A 21,802-nucleotide genomic window follows, 5' to 3' on the forward strand; every position below is an offset into this window, starting at 1 on the left:
TGACAACAAAATTCTATAAGTATCTAAAAGAAATTATCCTCTGGGAAATTTCAGCTTCATTCATTCGAAACAGCTGAAACGTCATGAAAGGAAAGATTAAAATGACAAACTAAAGTCTCTCAAATCTCTTAGCAGTTAAAGTTTAAAGACTGATTGAATGCACACATAAATAAAACCACATTGCACAAAGCGTTACCTCTGCCTTTATTTAACATTTGGGATTTGTATTTTATAAGAAAGGAAAACTTGGATTTTAGAATATATAATGTCTAAACAACAAACTAAGTCGTACACTGTAACAGATCATTAGACGTGTCTGTGATTCAGGCATTGTCTCGATAAACCTCTGAAATGTCACACTTATTTCATTTATTTAAGTCCAAAATTGGATTAATTTGTTCTCCAAGATCTTGAATCAATGAAAGTTGGAGTTCCAAAACATCCCAAAGATTCCCCATGGCGTTCAGGTCTGGACTGTGTGGAGTCCAACTCGTGCAAACATGACGTGTCCTGTTCCCTGAACCCTCTTTCACAATCTGAGCCCATGAATCCTGGTCTTGTCATCCTGGAATATGGCCGTACCATCAGGAAAGATGGAATAACCTGCTTATTCAGGATATTCAGCTGATCTCATTCTGTAGATTCATAATGTTGCTGAACGTGGACCTGAAACTAGACCAGACCGACTGCAGCAACCCCAGATCGTCGACCGCCACCACAGACTTGTACAGTAGTTACTATGTATGAGGGCTGCTTCTCCTCTTACCCTGATGCTCCCACCACTCTGGAACAGGGTAAATCTGGACTCATCAGGCCACATGGCCTCCTTCCAGCTCCAGAGTCCAGCCGTTATGCTCCCTGGCAAAGTTAAAGCTTTTTCTCTGGTTTTCTCCACTTACTAGTGCTTTTCTCATGACTTCACAGCTGTTCAGGCCCAAACGCTCGAGTTCTCTTCACATTGTTCCTACTGTCACTCTTAAAAAGAGCCTTGAGTCGTACCGGTGGTTTTTTTACTTTTTATTTTCACCAAACGTTTAAGTGATCGTCGATCACCAACATTAGAGATGATTTTCTTCCTGGAAGACAATATTCCAGATTTTAATGATGCGTTGGACAGCTTTTCATTAGTTACTTCATCTCCTCAGGTGTTTTCTCTCTGCTTGATGCTGATGAGTTGACCCCTCTGACATGTGTGTCTTCCCACATGGTTGTTCAAGAAACATGAAGCCCTCATTGCATCAGTTTGGCCTAAATAACAGCTGAAAGAAAATCACACAAGCAGTAATTATCCAATGGGAGGCTTAGTTAGCTTAATTAAATCCAGGTGGCAACTCATGACGGGCAGGGCAGATTCAGGTGCGTTTCTCAGCTGATTGCTGCGTAAACCAAACTGCAAGGTTGATTTTTTAGATACATCTCATCATAGAACCTGATTTATTTCCATGAAGAGCTGAAACGACCTCTGACAGTCTGCATGCAGATGGTTGGTTGCTGTTAATGTAAAACTGTATTGCAGAACTTTGGGCATGCTTGTGTGTGTGTTTTACAGAGTGACTTTCCTCTTTTCCAGAAGCTGAGGAGCTGTATCAAAAACGCATTTTAACAATAACAGGAATCTGCATTGCTCTCCTAGTCGTTGGAATCATGTGTGTGGTTGCCTACTGCAAAACAAAGTAATTATCACATTTTTACGTTTCATTTTAATGTGTACATAAAAGATCCTTCCTGATTTATTCTAAGCCCATTCCTCCACATCTCCAGGACCAGCTTTTCGTCTCTCCACTCCGCAGAAAGTCACTTTTTGCATCCAATTTCCCCAGATCAGATGAACCTGTTTCTTTAGCTGAATGATTGGCTTTTTGTTTGTCCAATGACACAGTGAGGCTTTGGCAACACAGCTCTACTTGATATCCTAAAAGTTGACGATAAGTTACGTTAAGTAAAATGTTTGGAAAACCAGGGGCATGTTGGAAATTTAGGGCACAATCCTTGTTTTAAAAGTTGTACAGATGCATAAAAAAAGAGTCTCTTTGAATGGAACTCCACCATGCAGAATTATCGGACTACGCTTTATCAGATTAGGGCAGTAATCTGATTATAGGAAATCTGATTAACACCCCTAAATTTCTTTGGACAAATGTCTTAGATCTACTTTATTTTATTTTATTTACATTTCACCTAGGCAAAAAAACCTGCGCTTACTCTGTCTTTTCAACGTTTTCTGTTGAAAAGACTTAGCCTACTTAGCATTTCATTAGCTTTTATGCACATCAGCAGCTAACGTTCAGACTGTTGGCTACAAAGATGTGGTGTGTTGAAAGTAACAGGACATTTTATCACTATGCATACTCTGAAAGAAATATAAGTAATAATGTAAAGTGTTTTATTCATATATATATATATATATATATATATATATATATATATATATATATATATATATATATATATATATATATAAAAAAATACATAATTTGTTTCAGAAATTCATGTAGATTTGATCAGATTATTCCAATAATCTGATTATTCCCAGTTATCAGATTATGACGGTCATGTATAAAATCTCACAGGCAGTAATGTTATTATGATAAATCAGATTAACACACCTAGATTTCTCTGCAATACACAATTTTAAAATCTGCATCACTGGAAAAAGTTGACCAGGATTTTCAGAACTTCACATTTAAATTGTCAATGTAGACTTTTTATAACAATAATCTGTTTATTCTCAGTTACCAGATTATGATGGTCATGCACCAGTGGAAACTATGTGGTTGTAAATACAACCAAACTCACAATAATCACACTTAAATGGACTAAATTATCCCCTTAGAAACACAACTCATGGCTGGAAGTCTCCTCTCACCTCAAATGTATTTTGATAGTTTTTAAAGGAAAAGCTTATTTTAAAGGGACATTGTGTAAGAAACACTCTCATCCAACACTGAAATTGTGTATCAGAATCAAACAAATGATGCATTCCGCCCTCCCACCTTTTGCAAAAATGGGAGTGTCTCTGTATCAAAAACCCTCGACAACCCGATATATCATCTGATAGGTAATGGAGTGGTTTAGAACATGAGAATACAGTAAGCTTGTCACGATACTAAAATATCAAACTCGATACCAATACTAAGGATGGTGCTCGATACTCCATATTATTTAATACTACACAAAGGGGAAAAACACTTTTTAAAATAAATCAAGGTCAGAATACCATAAAAACATCACAACCAATAGGATGAAAAATATAAATTAATATGAGAAAATACATTAACAGTGAAATAAATACATTATTTAAAGCTCTATTAACTTGTGCAGTTACATTATGTTTGTTATGCTACTATGTTCTTCTAAAACTGCTCACTGTAGAGTAAAAAATACAAAATTAAAATAAACTTCAACCTAAGTACAGTTAATGTACTTGTTAACAATAGTTTCCTTTTCTTCACAATACCTTGAGAACAGATTAAATAAATTAAAAACAAACAATTAAGATCTTAATAAAACTGTTTTTAATTTATACTTATAAGAGGCCTGAAGTCCACATAACATATCAAACAGGAACCTGCTCCAATAAAATGTACTTAGCAACAGTCCTGTTAAGTTTTTATGTGTCTGGTTATTTCCACTGTTACTGGCAGGTGGGGTTGTTTAGGTCTGGCTGTTGGTCTTCTTCTCTGTCCCAAACTGAGATTATGACAGATACAATACATTTGTCAGACATCAACGACTGCTTTGTGTAAACCTGGCAGCATGGCTGTATTACTATGGATGCTAGCATCATGGCTAACTATGGAAGCTAGCATTGTGGCTAACTATGGATGCGAGCAGCATGGCTAACTATGGAAGCTAGCATTGTGGCTAACTATGGATGCGAGCAGCATGGCTAACTATGGAAGCTAGCATTGTGGCTAACTATGGAGGCTAGCAGCGTGGCTGTATTGCTGTAATTATGGATGCTAGCAGCATGGCTAACTGTGGATGCGAGCAGCATGGCTAACTATGGAAGCTAGCATTGTGGCTAACTATGGATGCGAGCAGCATGGCTAACTATGGAAGCTAGCATTGTGGCTAACTATGGAGGCTAGCAGCGTGGCTGTATTGCTGTAATTATGGATGCTAGCAGCATGGCTAACTGTGGATGAGAGGAGTGAAGTCAGAACCTGGCAGGTAGTTAAAGCGGCTCAATGATGCTATTTCTAGTTTTTTGAGCTTTCTACAGTGTTACTCATAACACATATGAGCCCCGCCATTTTTTTTTTTAATCACCTACATGAATGTTTGAGTTTTCAAGCACTCTCTACATTTGGTTTCCACGGTGACGGAAACAATTGGTTTTAGAGAGTTTTTTCTACTTTGAAATGGTCATCTTCTTTTCGTTGTGCATGTTTATGAGAAGTAAGCCATGCCCACCTTCACTGCTCAGTATAACTACTCCTAGAAGTTGACCAATCAGACGCAGCTGCGGGCAGGCCATAGGGCAGAGCTTTCTCTGTTGGCTTGTTTCAGGCAGAGGCAATCAATACAAAATGAATGAAGGGGTTTGTGAAAAATGCTTGATTATTTCTTGTCCTTCTGGACTTGCATATTAAAATAAATTAGACCGAAATGTGCATCATAGAGACACTTTAACTTTTGCTCACGAGTATGTTTGACAGTGGAAACTGAAAGGAAACAGAAATTTTCTCACCTGCTGAAACTCCCTATTTAACCCGCAGCGATGGTTTGGTCTGCTTCAGTTTGACTCTGGTTGACTTCCATGGATGATGTGGTTCTGTTTGGATTTGTGTCAATGCATAAATCAGATGAAGTATCATTTCAAAGACCAAACAATGATCCTACTTTTTTAGTATTTCTACTGGGACAATTTGCTTGTGGCCACTGCCATGTTGAAAGTGTAAACAGTGGGTCCACCAGGTAGCTGCTGTCGGGGCAAGGCTGCCTACTGCAGTACATAATCAAAATGGTTGGAGGCAACCCTTCTTAAAGTGGCATTCAAGGATTGATACGTGTGTTAATATCTAGATACATTTTAGTATCAATTAGTGTCTGAGTATCCATTTTTTTGACAACACTAGAATGGAGATTATTTGTTGAAAATGTAATTCCAACCTCTGTTAATCAGTAAATGCACAAAAAAGAAAAGAAAGAAAAATACAGTTAATTTTGTTCTCCTTTGCTGGTGGAACTGTAGGTTTACCTGGTTTCAGGAGCTTTCATTGTAGCTGGATGGTGAAGCCATAGACTAAAAGCTGATGAGAAGCTTTAGAAGCTGTATTTGCTGTGACAAAAAGCCAGTGTGTACTGCATCTTTAAGAACTACTGAAACCACGTAAAAGTCCACATCTGTAGCAGTGAGACTGGTGTATTTTAGTAGCAGGATCTACTGTTATGCTGCCGGTGCGAATGAGCAACATTGTCTAACAAAACCCAATGAAAACTGTTTCTTTTAAAATCTTTTTGTGGCGAGGGTATGGCAGAGGACGGAGTCCTGACAACGCTACCTAGGGACAACTCCCTAGTAATCAGCTAACAAGGCCGCAAGTTCAATGAAAGCCCTGAACAGGGAGTGTGGGTCTCAAACCATCTTTCTTTGGACATACAACCAAGTGGTTAAAAATCTATAAAAACACCAATGTAAACCTGTGTCCACAGCCTGGAGATGGCCACCCGGATGGGCCTGCAGATAAGAGAGCAACCTGCCAACTCAAATAAATATGCAAGCAGTAAAGCAAAACAAAACCAAATACATGAAAAACTTAAACAAACCATACGAAATGTTTGGAAGGCAAGTTGCCTCCATACAAGAAGTCCCAGCCGTGTACAAGAACCCCCAGGGAGAGCAGGAATGATTAGATGTCCAGAGAAACCACAGCTCCTAAGATGGATCTTTCCATTGGGTGAAGCAGGTCTACTCCAATGCTTACTGTGAACCAGACAAGACAGCAGTTCGTCCAAGGGACCTGGAGCAATGGCACGTTTGCAGTACGCACCTCACAAGTACGCCTGGAGGATAAGTGCAGCCTCCCCACAGAAACAGATTCACAGCCAAATGGATGCTGGGAAGATTTGATGGCCCAGCTCACCTGGCAGCCACAGATTTGCAAATGGGTGGACCAGACACCACTGGCTACTAAGCTGTAGCAGGAGCAACTGAGGAGAAGGCATACCTGCCCCTCTATAAAGGTCCTCTGATTAGCCCTCATGGCTTACACCTGGTGGCTGCAGATTGTGTGGGAAGGTGAAGCCTTGCTCACCACATTTCTTTCTTGAGCTCCTTCCGCCTGGGGAAGGTTAACCTGATAGATGCTCCAGTCACGCTGCCATTTAGTTGTCCTTTTTTGTTTTACCTGACTGTGATGAAAATGGTTCCTCTTCTCCTGATGACTTTCCAAGTTACTGGGGTAGTAGGTATCTCTCGCTGATCTTCTACTACGGTGTCTCAATTGCTATGGGCTGGCTTGCGGGGGAACTTCTTATACAGTGTGCTATTTGTGCCTTACCAGCAGCTGTAGTTTCAAGATGGCAGACTATCATGATGCTTCCCTACCCGCTTCCCCATCGTATGTATAAACAAATCTAAAATCTGTTGCTTATGAGAATGTGTCAGATTATTAGCGAAGGTCACAATAGATCAATGATCACACATAAACAATGTTGTAAACAACAGAAAATGTTTCACAATGTCCCTTTAAAGTACAATAATTAGGAAAACTGACAAAATGGCTCATGAGCAAATTGTTGTGTGAGGGTAACCGTGACAACGCTTGAGGCCAACTTTCTAATGTATAAACATTAGAATAGAACAAAAGATTAATTTTGGTTTTGTTATGATGACCTGCAGAACACCGCTTAGTGCTGGCATGGAGTGGGATCATGTGGACATCACTGATAGCAACATCCAGATTTTACAATTAAATCAAATGAGTGGACAGAGGAGCTTCTGGGAAACCTTAACATAGTTTCCTGTTAGCATGATACAAGCATAATTACTACAAACTGCATTACCAACTGATCCTGACACAAGATCGCTTTTCATGCATGAAATTTGAAACAAATGTGGTTCTACCTTCAGTCCTAGTCAAAAGTTTGGAAACTCTCCCCAATGCATGAGTTTTGCTTCATTATGAGGATCTTCTTCACAACAAACAGCAACAGAAAAACAAACAACAGAAGAAACTCAACAACATCCAAAATATAATCTGATACATGTAGAATCATTTGGTATATAAATGTAATATTTTAATTCATAAAGTTTTGATGGCATTTTCCAAACCACCATCCTGAAGTCATTAATTACAGACCTTTAAAAACAAAATAGTGTCCTGTTGGAAGTGAAGTAGTTCAGCTTTCAGACTTCATGTTTTCATTTTGTTGTGTTACTAAACAGCTATTTTAACAAATGCGGAGACAGACAGAGTGGAGAATTCTGTGATTTTTAACTGTGTGTTTATCAGACAGGACAGATGAAAAGGTGTGTGGTTTCTACTGTGAATAATGGTAGAGGAGATGTGACGGTGTGGGCTGGCTCATAGTGTGCTGCCATTTCATCAGCAGTCACTATGCCAATGTGGTTTCATTTACCTAAGACTGTCATGTGTATTTCTGTTATTACTTAAATTAATTTTATTGATTTAAGTGTTTTATATCGCTGTTTGAGAGGACACCAATGATTGCTTTCATTACATTGAGGCTAAACTATAACTAACAGTACCAGTTGGAAATTTAAACACATATTCCCATTACATACAATGGAAATATGTGTACAAACTTTTGACTGGTAGTGTTTAAACGCATCCAGTGTCCACTTTATCTGGTCAACCATCCAGTACCACATTAGATTGTCTTAATTGTTGGTGTAATAGATTCAATAAAGTGTCAGAAACATTCCTGAGAGATTTTGCTCCATATTGACATGAAGCATCACACAGTTGCTGCCCATACATCATGAGAATCTCCCGTTCCACCACATCATGATGAGAATCTCCCGTTCCACCACATCATGATGAGAATCTCCCGTTCCACCACATCATGATGAGAATCTCCTGTTCCACCACATCATGATGAGAATCTCCCGTTCCAACACATCATGATGAGAATCTCCTGTTCCACCACATCATGATGAGAATCTCCCGTTCCACCACATCATGATGAGAATCTCCCGTTCCACCACATCCCAAAGCTGCTCTGCTGGATGTAGATCTGGTGACTGTGGAAGCCGTTGGAGGACAGTGAACTCATCGTCATGGTGGAGATGATGTGAGCTTTGTGACATGGTGCATCATCCTGCTGGAAGTTTCCATCAGAAGATGCTACACTGTGCTCAGAAAGGGATGGACATGGTCAGCAGCAGGACTCAGGTAGGCTGTGGAGGTTAAACCAGGTCATGTTGGTACTAAGAGGACCAAAGTGGGACCAGAAAACCTCCCCCCACCATTCCACCAGCAGCAGCCTGAAGCGTTGATCCTGACGGCAGGATGGATCCATGTTGTCATGATGTTTCCAGCAGATTCTGATCCTACCATGTGAATGTGGAGCTGAACTGGAGACTCATCAGACCAGCAACGTTTCTCCATCTTCTATTGTCCAGTTCTGGTGAGTCTGTGTGAATTGTAGCCTCAGTTTCCTGTTCTTACTGACAGGAGGGAACCCGCTGTGGTCTTCTGCTGCTGGAGACCATCTGCTTCCAGGCTGGACGTGTTGTGTGTTCAGAGATGATGTTCTGCATATCTTTGTTGGAACCAGTGCTTACTGGACTTCCTGTTGACTTTCTATCATCTCCAACCAGTATGCCCAATCTCCTCTGACATCAACTAGTCATTCTGGTCCAGACAACTGCTGCTCGCTGGAAATTTTCTCTTCTTCAGACCTTCTTCAGCCAACAACCATGTTGCATTCAAAGTCATGTAAATCTCCTTTCTTCCTCATTCTGATGCTCAGTTTGAACTTCTGCAAGTCGTCTTCACCATGCCTACGTGACTACATGCACTGAAATGCTAACATGTCATTGGTTGATTAGATATTTGCGTTAACAGGAAGTTAAAGAGGTGGACCTGATAAAGTGGACGGTGACTGTATATTATTTCTGTTCTACTTGTATCATTTCATAGTTTGGATGTCCTTAGTGGATTTCTGCTGTGAACAGATCAGTAAATCAGATTAATCATATATCAATCCTCAAGGGAACTCATTGCTGTTGTCATGAAATCTAATATTTACTAACAGACAAAATCCTGGCTGTAATCATTCGTAATCTACTGTGGTCATGCTGTATTGTTGTGATCATGGTAGCTTCACAATCATGTTTGTTTCTCCTGAAACAGGAAGCAGCGAAAAAAGCTACATGACCGCCTGAGGCAGAGCCAGAGGAAAAATAGGAAGAGCAATGCTGGCTCCGGTGCTGGTGTCAAACAGGAAAGCTCTGCCACAGGACGCCACGTCTCTAATGTGCTTCTTCACGATCTGAAGCGCAGCAAAGTAAGTTGCTAGCATCTCACGGAATGCATCAAACCTGAATCTGCAGGCTTGTGGCAGTTCTCAGTCTGGTTTTTTTTACCTCCTCTAACAGCCATGTAATGGAATAATGATGCAGCATGCAGCTGAAGACACCGAAACAACCTTCCCCACAAGCAAATATGCCTCTGCACAGGATCCCACCACATTCACCCACGTCTCCAGCCAAAGGTACCATAAACATACATTTCGGATGGTCACTTCAGGCCATTTGTTCATGGTTTTATGTTCTGATATCATATTGGGCAACTGTAAATTTTAGATTTGTTCCTGAACAAGTTGCATATTTATGTTTCTAGAAAAGGGCAAAAGTGGAACCCTGAATAGGACTTAGAAAGTGCATGTTTTCTCTTCTGTAAACCTGGCAGAAGCTTCATCCCAACAGAAACTGGTATTGCAACCACACATGAACCCCTGTTCCTGAACAGCTGATACCATTGTAATTACCTCTGGGGAGGAAGAAAAGTTGTTCCAACATAATAGAAATCTCAGGAAAAAAATATCATGAGAGATACATAGAAATAATTTCTCATCCTAAATTATGAGATTTATTAATACAATTCAAATCATAATCAAATGAAGATGATTATGACATTAATTGTAGGAATTTCCACTGTCTACTTGTGCAGATCAGAATAGAGAGAATCACAGAGAAGATTTCATGCATTCTCTTGTTTTTGTGATCTGGACTAGTAGGAGAAGTTAGATGCCGAACAATGGGGGCCAAACATTGAGCCTTGGGGAACTCCACTTGTAGATACAGGTGGTCATCGGGTTACATGGTTCTTAACTTATGTAGTTTCAACTTTACAACGCTCATTAAATGAATGTAAATTTGAAAGAAATAGAGCGAGTTTCAAAGTTACGAGGTTCCGGATAAGCACTTATGATGTGTGACACGGAGGCTAAGACGACACCTCAGTGCGTAAATATTTTATTTATTTTAAATTAAATGTCTACTTTTATTGCCTGTACTGTTTTTTCATTAATATGATGTATAATGTGTGTGTTTAGATAGTTATTATTTAGGGGGTATTTAAGGATAGAAATCCAACTTCTGTTGGGTAATGCTGCAGTGTAGGAACTGAACAACAGGAGGCCGAACATGGAGCCTTGGGGAACTCCACAGATACTGAACAATATAAGCTATAGGGGACCCAACATGGAGCCTTGGGGAACTCCACAGATACTGAACAATATGTACTATAGGCGGTCCAACATGGAGCCTTGGGGAACTCCACAGATGCTGAACAATATGAACTATAGGGGGCCACAAATGGAGCCTTGGGGAACTCAACTTATGAATGCTGAGCAATAGGGGGTTAAATGTGTAGCCTTAGGGAACTCCACTTATAGATACTGATCAATAAGGGGCCTAACAGTGGGCCTTGGAGAACTCCACAGAAGCTGAACAAGATTAATTATAGGTGGCCCAACATGGAACCTTGGGGACCTCCACTCATGAATACTAAACAATAGGTGGACCAACATCCATCCATCCATCCATCCATCCATCTACATAATACATATTTTTTCTTTTAATTTGATATATGAATACTTAGAGGGATTGTGCGTATTAGATGATCATTGATAACTTACAAGGTTGGTTGAAAACTTGTATTTGGAATACTGAACTGAATCAGAGGTTTCTTTTTCTCACTTTCACTATTTTGTTATTTGCTTTGTGGCGAAAAAATGCAGAAAAATACATGTAGGTAACCACAAAAACACTATCTGAGTACTATAAGAATATCACCCACAACACTGGACTGTGGTGTAAATTCTTTTTGAACATATGTGTTGTTGGCTCTCTGGAGGCTTTGCAGTGGATTTAAACCTTGAGGGTAAAAATACCATTGCAGACCAGTTATTTTCATTTTTCATATTTCAATAGTCTTTCTTACATTGTAAGGTCTTGAGGAAGCTGAGGCACATAAAAGAGACATACATTTTGTATGTAGTTTGCAGGTATCTTCTGGTTTTTGCGAGGTTTAGAAAGTGAAGAAATTGTTTCTTTTCAAATTGTTAAAAAAAAATTAAAGATTACTTTTTAACACAAGACTTTTTAGGCCAAGTTTTGAATGGTGGGTCCATATGATATGGTTTTGTACTGTAACAGGATGTGCAAAACAAAATATTTCCCCAATATTTTAAACTATGAAGACAAAATGGCATTTTGTTCTCATGGAGCATACAGAAAGCAACAAGTAAGGCAAGGCTATTTTATTTACACAGCCATTTATATTGTTGTTTCTCTCTATATTGTATGTTTTATTGTTGTGAAGCACTTTGTGACTTTGTTTCTGCAAAAGGCACAATACAAATAAAGTTTACTTACTTACTTACATAAAGCAACCAAATAACGTAGCCTAAAGAAAAATCATTCAGACAAAAGAATTTATACAATACAAGCAAACGCCAACAGTAGCAGACCATGATACATCTTTGGGCCCAAACACAATAATTTCACATTCATGTCTATTCTGTTGAAGAAACTTTTTGAACATCTATAGTAAGTATTGATTTGACAGGCTCAGACAGAGAAGCCTTGTCTGGGACCAGAGTCCTCCTGTGGGACAGTAATGTAGAGTTGAGTATCGTCAGCGTAATTATGATCAGATGTTTGGTTTGTTTCCATGATCTGAGATGGTGGGAACATGTAGATTCTGAGTAAGAGGGCGTCCAACATGGGCCCTGCAGAACTCCACAAGATCTCTTGGACTAAATCTGTAGTTACAAAAGGACACAAAGTAGTTCCTGCCTTTCAGCTATAATTTAAACCATTTGAGAACTGGACCGGAAAATCCCACCCAGTTTTTAGCCAATCTGATAGAAAGCTGTGGATAACTATATCAAAGGTGGTGCTGAGATCTTTCTGAACCAAAAGCCAACTTCTCCCTTAATCTGTGTTTAGAACGTTCATTCAAGACTTAACTGAGAGCAGTTTTAGAGCTGTGGTGTGGTTTAAATCTTGTGATTTTTGGTTGTCACATACATCACTCATCCAAAATTGGCGTTTTTGCTAAATAGCTTCCCCATACTTTCAGAGTGGTACTCCGCCAATGTTCTGAGGTAACTAAAGCGGTCCTTTTAGTGACTTTGTTTGTTACCTTTTTACACATTTATCACATTTCCATTATTAACATAGATATCTGTTTAAAAAAGATACAAATATTTCAGAAGGCCAGCCATTCGCCTTTGCAGACTGTTAGTACTAAAGTGGACAAGCAATAATCCAGGTTTTTCTGCAGCATCTTTCTGTTTTCTGGGTGTTTGTAGTGACTTTCAAGCTTTTTCTATTTAAATCTTTATGTTGAATACTAAAATGAGTAAAAAAAAAAAAGTGATGAAAAATTTATACAAAATACTGTTGAAACAGTCTAAAGTACATATAACTAAATAAACACATATATATGGAAAATGTAAGACAAATATCAAATAATTTTTGAGAATGAAGTTGCAAAAAGGTAATAATACGAAAAATTCATGGATAAAAGATAAAAGAAGTACAGAAAAATCACTAAATAAATAAATAAATCCAAATTGAAATTAAGGTGCAATGTAAATAAATAGGGGCATTAATACTAAGCTAAATTTAAAAAAGCTGAAAATGAAAATACAAAAATTAATTAGTGTCATCCTTTATAATTGCTTTTTGGAAAAAAAATTCTTTTGCAAATTTAGTAGTTCAATGGGCCATGTTCATATTTCTGTTTTTTTGTTTGGTTATTATTTTGACAGTTTCAGTTGTCCATAGAAATTTATGTAAAACATGTTTTTGTAAATGTCAGGGATTGTCAGCTTCGGTCCTCGAGGGCCACAGTCCTGCAAGGGTTGCTAGTTTCCCTGCTGCATCACACCTCACTCACATTAGGCTTAGTTAGCAGACTAATGTGCTAATTACCCACTAATTTGAGAGAGGTGTGTTGCAGCAGGGAAACTCCCAACACTTGCATGTGGGTTTCGAGGGGTGGAGTTGGCCACCCCTCACGACATTATAACCTTGACTGCATGTATTTTCCACTTTTCGTTAACCTGTTTGGATAAAAAAAAAAAAAAAAAAAAAAAAAGATAATTTACATTTTTACACGCTTACAAATAGGGATGCCCCAATCCACTCCAATAAATAACTCATCCATTCTAAAGCTACCTGACAAATACAAATATAATAACATTACAGATTTAACAATTTCAACAAGTTTTATTTTGACTTGGCACATTTGACCTAAATGCAACTATAAATGTGTGGTTTTGAAACAAAGATCTTGCTTTTAGTGTAACAAAAATGTCACATTTTTACATTCAAGGCATTTATTTCTTTTAAAACATGTCTGAAGCATGTCTTCAAATACATCTGCGCTGGCTTGACTAGTGTGGTATCTGGTATCGGTTGGTGTATCGGTACACTTTTATTAATACGAAGTACAAGTACACACACATGGTATTGAGCCAATACAGATACTGATACCGGTATTGGTGCATCCCTACTTACAAGTTAGTTGACAAATGAAAGGGTTTCAGTACATTTCGTGCACATGCACACATGGGATGCTAATCTATGTCATACAACAGGGTCAGTGATGGACTGAACAACTTCTGAGTAGATACCTCTCTTCTGACTAGGTTTCTGAAAGGACTGGAGTACTCTAATTTGACCCTAGCTGTACAGCAGGGATCACCAACTCTGCACCTTTTGGACAAGTATCCTGCAGGTTATAGATGTTTCCATTCAGCATCATCATTTGCATTCCAATGAAATACTCCAACAGCTTATTGTAAACTTCTAAAACCTGCAGGACACTGACCCAAAAGGTGTCCAGTTGGCAATCCTGGTATGTCATGTGAAATTTTTCGCCGTGAAAGTAACTCCCTCCCTGTCTCTACAGCTGGAGTGATGACTGGAGTGTTCTGTCTGATACTGAGTCATTCTCTGTCGCGTCATTGGCGGAGGGTAGCCAGCGCGCCACACAGGGCGTCCGGGGTCGTCTGAACGCCACAGGTGGCACTGCTGACTTAAGTGCTTATTCAGAGAAGTGCCGAGACACCCAACTCCATCAGGAGTTGCCTTAAAGTTCAAGGTAATTTATTTTACTTACAAATTTGAGGAAAAAATAGGAATTAAACCTTTTTAATAGCAGTTTGGATTAGTATGAACAAATAAAAAGTTGACTGCACATCTTTTTGTGGACTTCTACGTTCTTATTCCTTTATCAGTTCTTCTTCAACCAAAAACTCTGAGGCTAATTTCCAGTCTGGTGGAGCCTGGACAAACCACTCTGTCTTTTTTCAAATCGGACTGTCCTGAACTTTAACATTTAACATGCTTACTGAGGCCTGGAGACTAAGTTGTAGCTCTTGGGCATTTTATTCTTTCTCCTGCGAAGGTAGACAGCTGGATGTTTTCCAATAGTGAATAGCCTTTCTCTCTGCAGAATGTTGGACACCAGATAATCTGGACATGACTTTACCAGTGATAGGAGTAACAGCATTTAAATAACTAACAGTGTTACCTTGGTCAGTAACAGCAATCTATTTGATTACCCTTTCCATCTTTATGCAGCTAATATAAAGGCCCGTTTGTGCCTTTACGTCCCAACTGGGACGTATGTTTTCAATGTTGCCTCCCCTCATATTTCTGGTTCATCCTCTAGAGGGCACTGCTGAGTTCAGAGTTCTCATTTGCATTTTGATTCTGCTATCAAGTTGTTTATAACCATCTGAAAAAACAAACAAACAAACAGAAGAATAATAAAACCGCAATGCCTTTTTCTGCTCTAAATTTCTTCTATTTCTTCTTTTAGTACTTTTTAATTGGTGGTTTCTGCATCATCTTTTTCCCGTTCCTTTTCTTCTTCTCTGGTTTGTTCCTTTTACTTTTCAGCTATACAGTTCAATCATACCCCTGTGATTTCCAGTGGTATTGCTCAGGTTTCTGCATCAATGGACAGAATAAATTATATGTGTGATTGACTAAACTGTCCATCTGCATATCCGTCCATTTAGATAGATCGATAGATAGATAGAAATATATATATATATATATATATATATATATATATATATATATATATATATATATAGATATAGATATATAGATATATAGATATATAGATAGAAATAGATATATATAGATATAGATAGAAATAGATAGAGATAGATAGATAGAAATAGATAGATAGAAATAGACAGATATAGATAGATAGATATAGATAGAAATAGAAATAGATAGATAGATAGAAATAGACAGATATAGATAGATAGATAGATATAGGTATATATAGATATAGATACAGATATATATATAGATATATATATAGATATATATATATTAGATATAGATAGATATATAGATATAGATAGATATAACATATCTATATATCTATCTATCTATCTAAGTTTATATGGCATGTATACATCTACATATATATGCAATATGATATTGTATATGACCATAGACCATATATGAAAGCTGGACGGAGCCTCCGGCAGTTCAAAGTGAAGCCTATGCAGAAGTGCATAAAACTGCAGTTCCCCCTTCATCCACTAGGGGCTCCAAAACAGAGCAAATTCCCATAGACTCCCATGTTAAAAAGACCAACCTTACAGCAGAAATAAACATGTTTACAGCAGAATTAAACATGTTTACAGCCTAGTTCAAAAATCCATTTGAGGTTTAATAGGTCAGGTTTACCTTCATGACAACTGTGGGGGGGAGTGAATCTTTTTCTAAATTTCTAATCGATCTCCCGCTTCAAGTAAGAAGAACGCAGAACAACCGCGGTTTTTAGCCGGTTAACAGCGGCTAAAAACTTAGCTTTAGCTCGCTTACCTCCGTTAGCTCCTGTTATCTCCAGGTTTGCACAGTTAGCTCTTAGCTACAGGCAGCTCGGAGTTCGCTCAATGTCAATCATCCACCATGACACTCACAGCCCCCCTCTCAGCTCCACCTCCTTGCCCATATTTACCAGACGAAACGCATGATCCTGCCAAGATAGCGATGATAGAAACCGCCCACCAAGCTTCAATTCAGCTCTTCAGAAACCTACGGTTGACATCACGGAGGCTACGACCATCTTTTTATATATAATCTATGTATATGACATATGTCTATAGCTGATTGAATGCTATTAGCTGCTGTTGTTGCTCTAAAAACAGGAAATAGTTCCTGGAAGTAATTTGAAACTGAAATTGAAATGTTCAAACTCTGCCCTCTGGACTTTACTGGCCAACACAAGTCCTAATGCCATCTGCAGACCCTATACTTGAATGTAAGATCACTTTCCATCTATGTCACCCCGACCTGACGCAGATGGAAAGTGATCTTACACTCGGGTCGGGCTGACCCAGATGCTGTGCAAGTATAAACTGGCCTCAAGTTTCACATTTGTAGGGACTGTATTTTGCTACTGCTGTGGTGGAAAGGATGTGGAGTGATCCGTTTAAAACTGAAGAAAGCTCTCAGCGTTTGAGAAGAGTTATTGTGTTTGGTTGTGATCATTGACTGTAGGTGGGACTAGAGGGGAGTATTCAATAATTATATAAGGCCGGCTGTAGCTCAGGAGGAAAAGTAGTTGTCTCACAACTGGAAAGATGGGAGATTGATTCCATCTATGTGATGAAGTGTCTTTGGGCAAAACACTGAACCCCAAGTTGGCCCCCCTGTGTCCCTATCTTGGTATATACATATGTCACTTTGGATAAAAGCATCTGCTAAATGACTATATGTCCCCAATTATGCTGAATTCCAAAGTTAAATTACGATAAAAAAAATCACTCCCCTGACAGTTGTTATGATGGTAAACCTAAAGTGATTTTTGTAACAGGCTGTAAACGTGTTTATTCCTGCTTTAAACATGTTTCTTTCTGCTGTAAACATGTTTATTTCTGCTGTGAAGTTGGTCTTTAACATAGGAGTCTATAGGGATTTGCTTGGTTTTGGAGCCCCTAGTGGATGAAGGGGGAACTGCAGTTTTATGCACTTCTGCATTGGCTTCACTTTGAACTGCCGGAGGTTGCCGCTTGGTTTAAGCTAAGAATACAGGAGCATCATCTGTTTGAGCCTGAATTATTTCTCTTCCCTGTGACCCAAGTTTAGATAATAGTTACTGCTGACAACAGATAGCATTACGCTGTAATTCTGACCAGAGGTTTAAAGCTGGGGTAGGTAATGTTGGAGAGCTAGCAAGATATGAAAGTGGCGCCCTGTCTTGGCTCCTCCCCCTCCAATTAATCAGTTTGAGACACGCCCGGCTGCCCTCCCCACAATCCAACCCCCACCCGACCTAAACTTGTACATTGCATTTTCTCAGCCATGTTTGCCTTCCGAGTTTCTTCTTCACTACTTTATATTTTCATCCTAACACGCTATTTATATGCAGGGTGTGGCTATCAGGTATGCGCTGCTGGAGGGGGAGGAGGGGAGCCGGGAGAAGAAGCTTACGAAATATAAGAAATTAACAACTTCATTTGAGTCAGAACGTTTGGATTGGTCCGAATTTTTACAGATTTACAGTAAACTGAGGGGTCTAACTATATTTCTTATTGTTCATGATTACAGAATGTATAGACTACTATCAGGACGAGGAACCAGTTCACCCAGAGTAAAAAATATGTCTCTGAGGAAGATTAGCTACCCCAGCTTTAGGAGACAAACAACCATGTAGCCTAAGTGGAGATGACTGATTGATGAAGCGTAAAATATGGCAGACTTGGACACAACTACTTAGATATCCAGTGGGTGTTTTTTTATTTTCCTGTAAAATCCACTTTCTTGTGTAGGAAGTGTGTTAAAATTACAATTTATTCATAAACATCATACCTAGAAAGGATAAAAGTGGCTAATGACTTCTCTTTGTACACAGTGTGTGACGGGAGTCGGGGTTGGTAAAGCCATGCCTGCTGCTGTGAGGAACTCCATGCAGGAAAAGAAAAACTTTGCTTCCCCAGTGAAAAAATGTATCAACAAAATACTGGTAGTTGACTCGATACTGTTTTGTTAGAGAAACTATTCCAGGCTGCAGCGGGAGGTTGGCCGGGCTGGCTGGAGATGGGGAGGTCGCTGGTCACCTGGGTTAAACATGGGGAAAATTCCAGAAATCCTTTCCAAGGTTCATCGCGGTTGTTGTCACCCATCATCACACATGACATGACTCTAGATTTTCTTTTATGTGTTATCACTCTTCCATTTTACCTTGTTTGGAAGGAAATAACTAAGACTTGCTGTTGAAGTGTGGCCATCACACAGTTACCTTCTGGTGGTGAGTTACAGGTTCAGCATTGAATCTGGATGGTGAAGTGGTGGCTTTCCAAGTTCTCCCTCTGCCTGTACGTGTCAAAAATTGTCCGTTACGTTAGCTGCTGATTCAACATAAACAATGGCGGCCATAATGAAAGGGGTCGGCTGTAGAATCTGTCCAGTCACTGACGTTAGCCAGCTGAGCTCACACAGCTACAGGATGAAAGATTAAGCGTATACGGCAGCCTGCCAGCAGGTTTTCCATGTATACCTGCTTCAACACACCTGACATAAAATAAGTGGATCTAACAGCCTGTCAGGTTCTGCACAAAGATTCATTCGAGTCAGCTGCATTGGAGCAGGAAGACGTGGAAAACCTGCTGGATTGCAGACCTTGTAGGACCGAAAGCCACATAACGCGTTATGCAGCATCACATAAAACATGCCTAAAGGACCTTCACATGGCTGCTTTCACGTAAAATAGTTGTGTGACATGTTTAAATGTTAATGCAGATAAAAATGATTACCTTGCGCTAAACTAGACAGTAGAAACGTGTGAAAAGCTGGCTCAACAAAAGCTGAAACAAACAGCAGCAAATGAACATCTGTGTAAGACATAAGCTTAAATAGCAACCAGTCAGATAACAGAGATAACAGAGACAGATGGGATCATGAGAGGGGGCTCGAGGGAAAAGGAGGGGTTGAGGAGGGGGGACAGAGCATCTATGAACATGTCTTCTTCCGTTCTCAGGGAGGGTTGCACCGGCCCAAGGCCGCTGGGAAACCAAATCCAGATATGATTGTTGTTTGAGTTCCAGGCGAGGAAAACAATTTGCCCTCGACCTTGAGTCCACAGCAGGTCTCAGGCTGGCAGCTCCAAACAGCCGAATGGGGGGGTAAATTTCCACCGATTCTAGCAGAAATCCTCTCCATGTTGGTATCAATTCTGCGTACCAGCTCTGGGATCGATGCCGGATGACCAGTCTGGGCTAAACTAGCATCCTGCTTATGGTCAAGTCCGGTCAGTGCATGAGTCTGTGCACTGCTCGCTCGGCTCATACCGTTGCAGAATTCAGGCAGCCTGCCTGTTGTTGCCAGAATCTCACGGGTCTTGAGGTAGATCAGAACTCCGCCAGCGCCAATCAGCAGAATCCCGATCACCAATAATCCGAAGATGTAAACATCCTCCACGTCCTCAGAGGACAGAACCGCCAGACACATCGGTCTCCATCTGGCCCATGAGTCCTAAACGTATCCAGCCAGACATGCGGGCTCCCCTCTGCCCGATCTCCGGGAGGAGAAAATTTGATCGACTGCGTTGAGAGACCAGCTGATCAGATCCATGATGTAAAAAAGGCTCTGAGTCAGTCAAGACAAAGTAGCAGGCCAGAGTGGGAGGGAGGGAGGAAGAGGAGAGCAGAGAGGCGTTTCCAGGTGTTGGACAAGTTCCTGGCTGATCCCAGCCCTCAGCTGTTAGCCACGTAGCATGAAACAAGCAAACATAGCAACATGAACCAGTAACTGTGTGTCTCTGTTTCTGTTGTGTGTCTGTAGGCTTGTGTCCGCCACGAGAAGCCTGTCTCAGCTGTCTTCAGAGTCACAGACTGCTCCCACATCTCCGGGTTCTCCTCCATCAGAGATACCAGCCACCATGTCCAGCTTGGCATTCTCCGTCCCTTCGGTGGCTTTAAGCCTCTCTGGGGAGGAGGACCACCCCCTGCTGCTGTCAAACCCAAGTCAGATGGACATGTCCTCAAGACCGGATGAACAGAAGAGGAGCTTTTCCCACTACAACTACGGCCACGTGGCTCACAGCTTACCGCCTAGCCCAGCGCTTACGTTGAAGAATAATAACTACTGAATGATAGCTCCCCAAAGCTGCCAGCCATCATTACTCAACCCAACATCTGGACTCCATTGGTGCCAGTACGATGCTTAGGAAAACCAAGGAGCCAGAACTAACCCAGCATCACTAAATCATACCTGAAAAGTGAAATAATGAAACAAAATCCAACTGCTGTGCTGAAAAAAACCCCAACAAACGTAAAGAAAACGAAAAGAAAAAAAAAAGCTTCAAACCCTTAAAGCTGAGGAGAAAAAAGGAAACAGTCCCTATTAAAACGGTACTTTCTACAATTATTTGCTGTGTAAAGACTTTGAAAAATAAACAATAAAGTTATTTTAGTGATGTAGTGAATAAAGAGTTTTATAAAAACAAATGTGGTCATGTGTTGAAGCTAAAGTGCCATACGCTAGTATGTAGCAACAGATCAGTATGTTTCAGAGCAGCAAACATCGGTGCCTTTCTGTTCAGCAGAGCTTCCTAACTGGGAATAACTGGGTTCTTTGTGTTCTCCTCATCCTTTCTGCTCGCATGCTGACAGAACCATGATTTACACCACCGTCTGTCCCACTGAGACGTAAAAAACAACCCATCCGTCTGCAAGGACTTTTGTTTCTGAACAGGACATGAATCAGCTCATAACCTGTAGGGAAGATGTGGTTTATACTGGTCGTAGATGAACTGTGGTCCCAGTATCCCACTGAGTCGGGATCGATGTGTAATCACTGAAACGTTTTCTGTACATTCTGGATTTTGGTTTGTTATTATGCTTCTTCCATGGCGCTGCAACGCCGAGGTTCTGCAGAGATGTGCTGCTAAGGTTTGCATGTGAACGTGTGACTTTCCAGCAGGTTTTCCCCTCCAGGTGCGCCCGCCTGCAGCCTCAGCATCCGGATGCGAGACGCCACGTTTCTGTTCGCTGCATTTTCATGTGTGGATGTGGCGTTAAAGATGAGTCCTGAGTTCAAGAGAAACTTTTCACAGCATAAAAAACTATCAGAGTATAGAGCAGCATTTCTGTATGATGGTTTCTAGAGGAAGAATGTCTTCAGTGTGTCCATGAAATATTTAAATTGTAGATATTTCTGTCTTAGGAGTATTATGGGTTTAGAGAAACTGCTTAATGTGCACAATATGGTAAACTGCTTTGAGTCATGACTAATACACAGAAAACATGCTGCGACTTCCAGAGACTGTATTTATTTCTG

The 21,802-nt window shown here is 40.1% G+C and overlaps 1 protein-coding gene across 1 annotated transcript in view; it reads left to right on the forward strand.

Moving 5' to 3' along the window:
- nrg1 (neuregulin 1) overlaps positions 1 to 20,612 on the forward strand; it is a gene marked incomplete at both ends in the record, with an annotated part of 37,935 nt that extends 17,323 nt beyond the window's left edge. The window contains 5 exons of the mRNA XM_079256404.1: positions 1,571 to 1,673; positions 9,327 to 9,480; positions 9,572 to 9,687; positions 14,403 to 14,549; positions 20,306 to 20,612. Of these exons, the coding sequence (XP_079112530.1) occupies positions 1,571 to 1,673; positions 9,327 to 9,480; positions 9,572 to 9,687; positions 14,403 to 14,549; positions 20,306 to 20,612 (827 nt within the window). The remainder of the gene's footprint in view (positions 1 to 1,570; positions 1,674 to 9,326; positions 9,481 to 9,571; positions 9,688 to 14,402; positions 14,550 to 20,305) is intronic.
- Between the last annotated feature and the right edge of the window lie 1,190 nt (positions 20,613 to 21,802).

The sequence above is a fragment of the Telmatherina bonti genome, assembly GCF_933228915.1.
Source record: "Telmatherina bonti genome assembly, chromosome: 17".
NCBI classification, from domain to species: Eukaryota; Metazoa; Chordata; class Actinopteri; order Atheriniformes; family Telmatherinidae; genus Telmatherina; species Telmatherina bonti.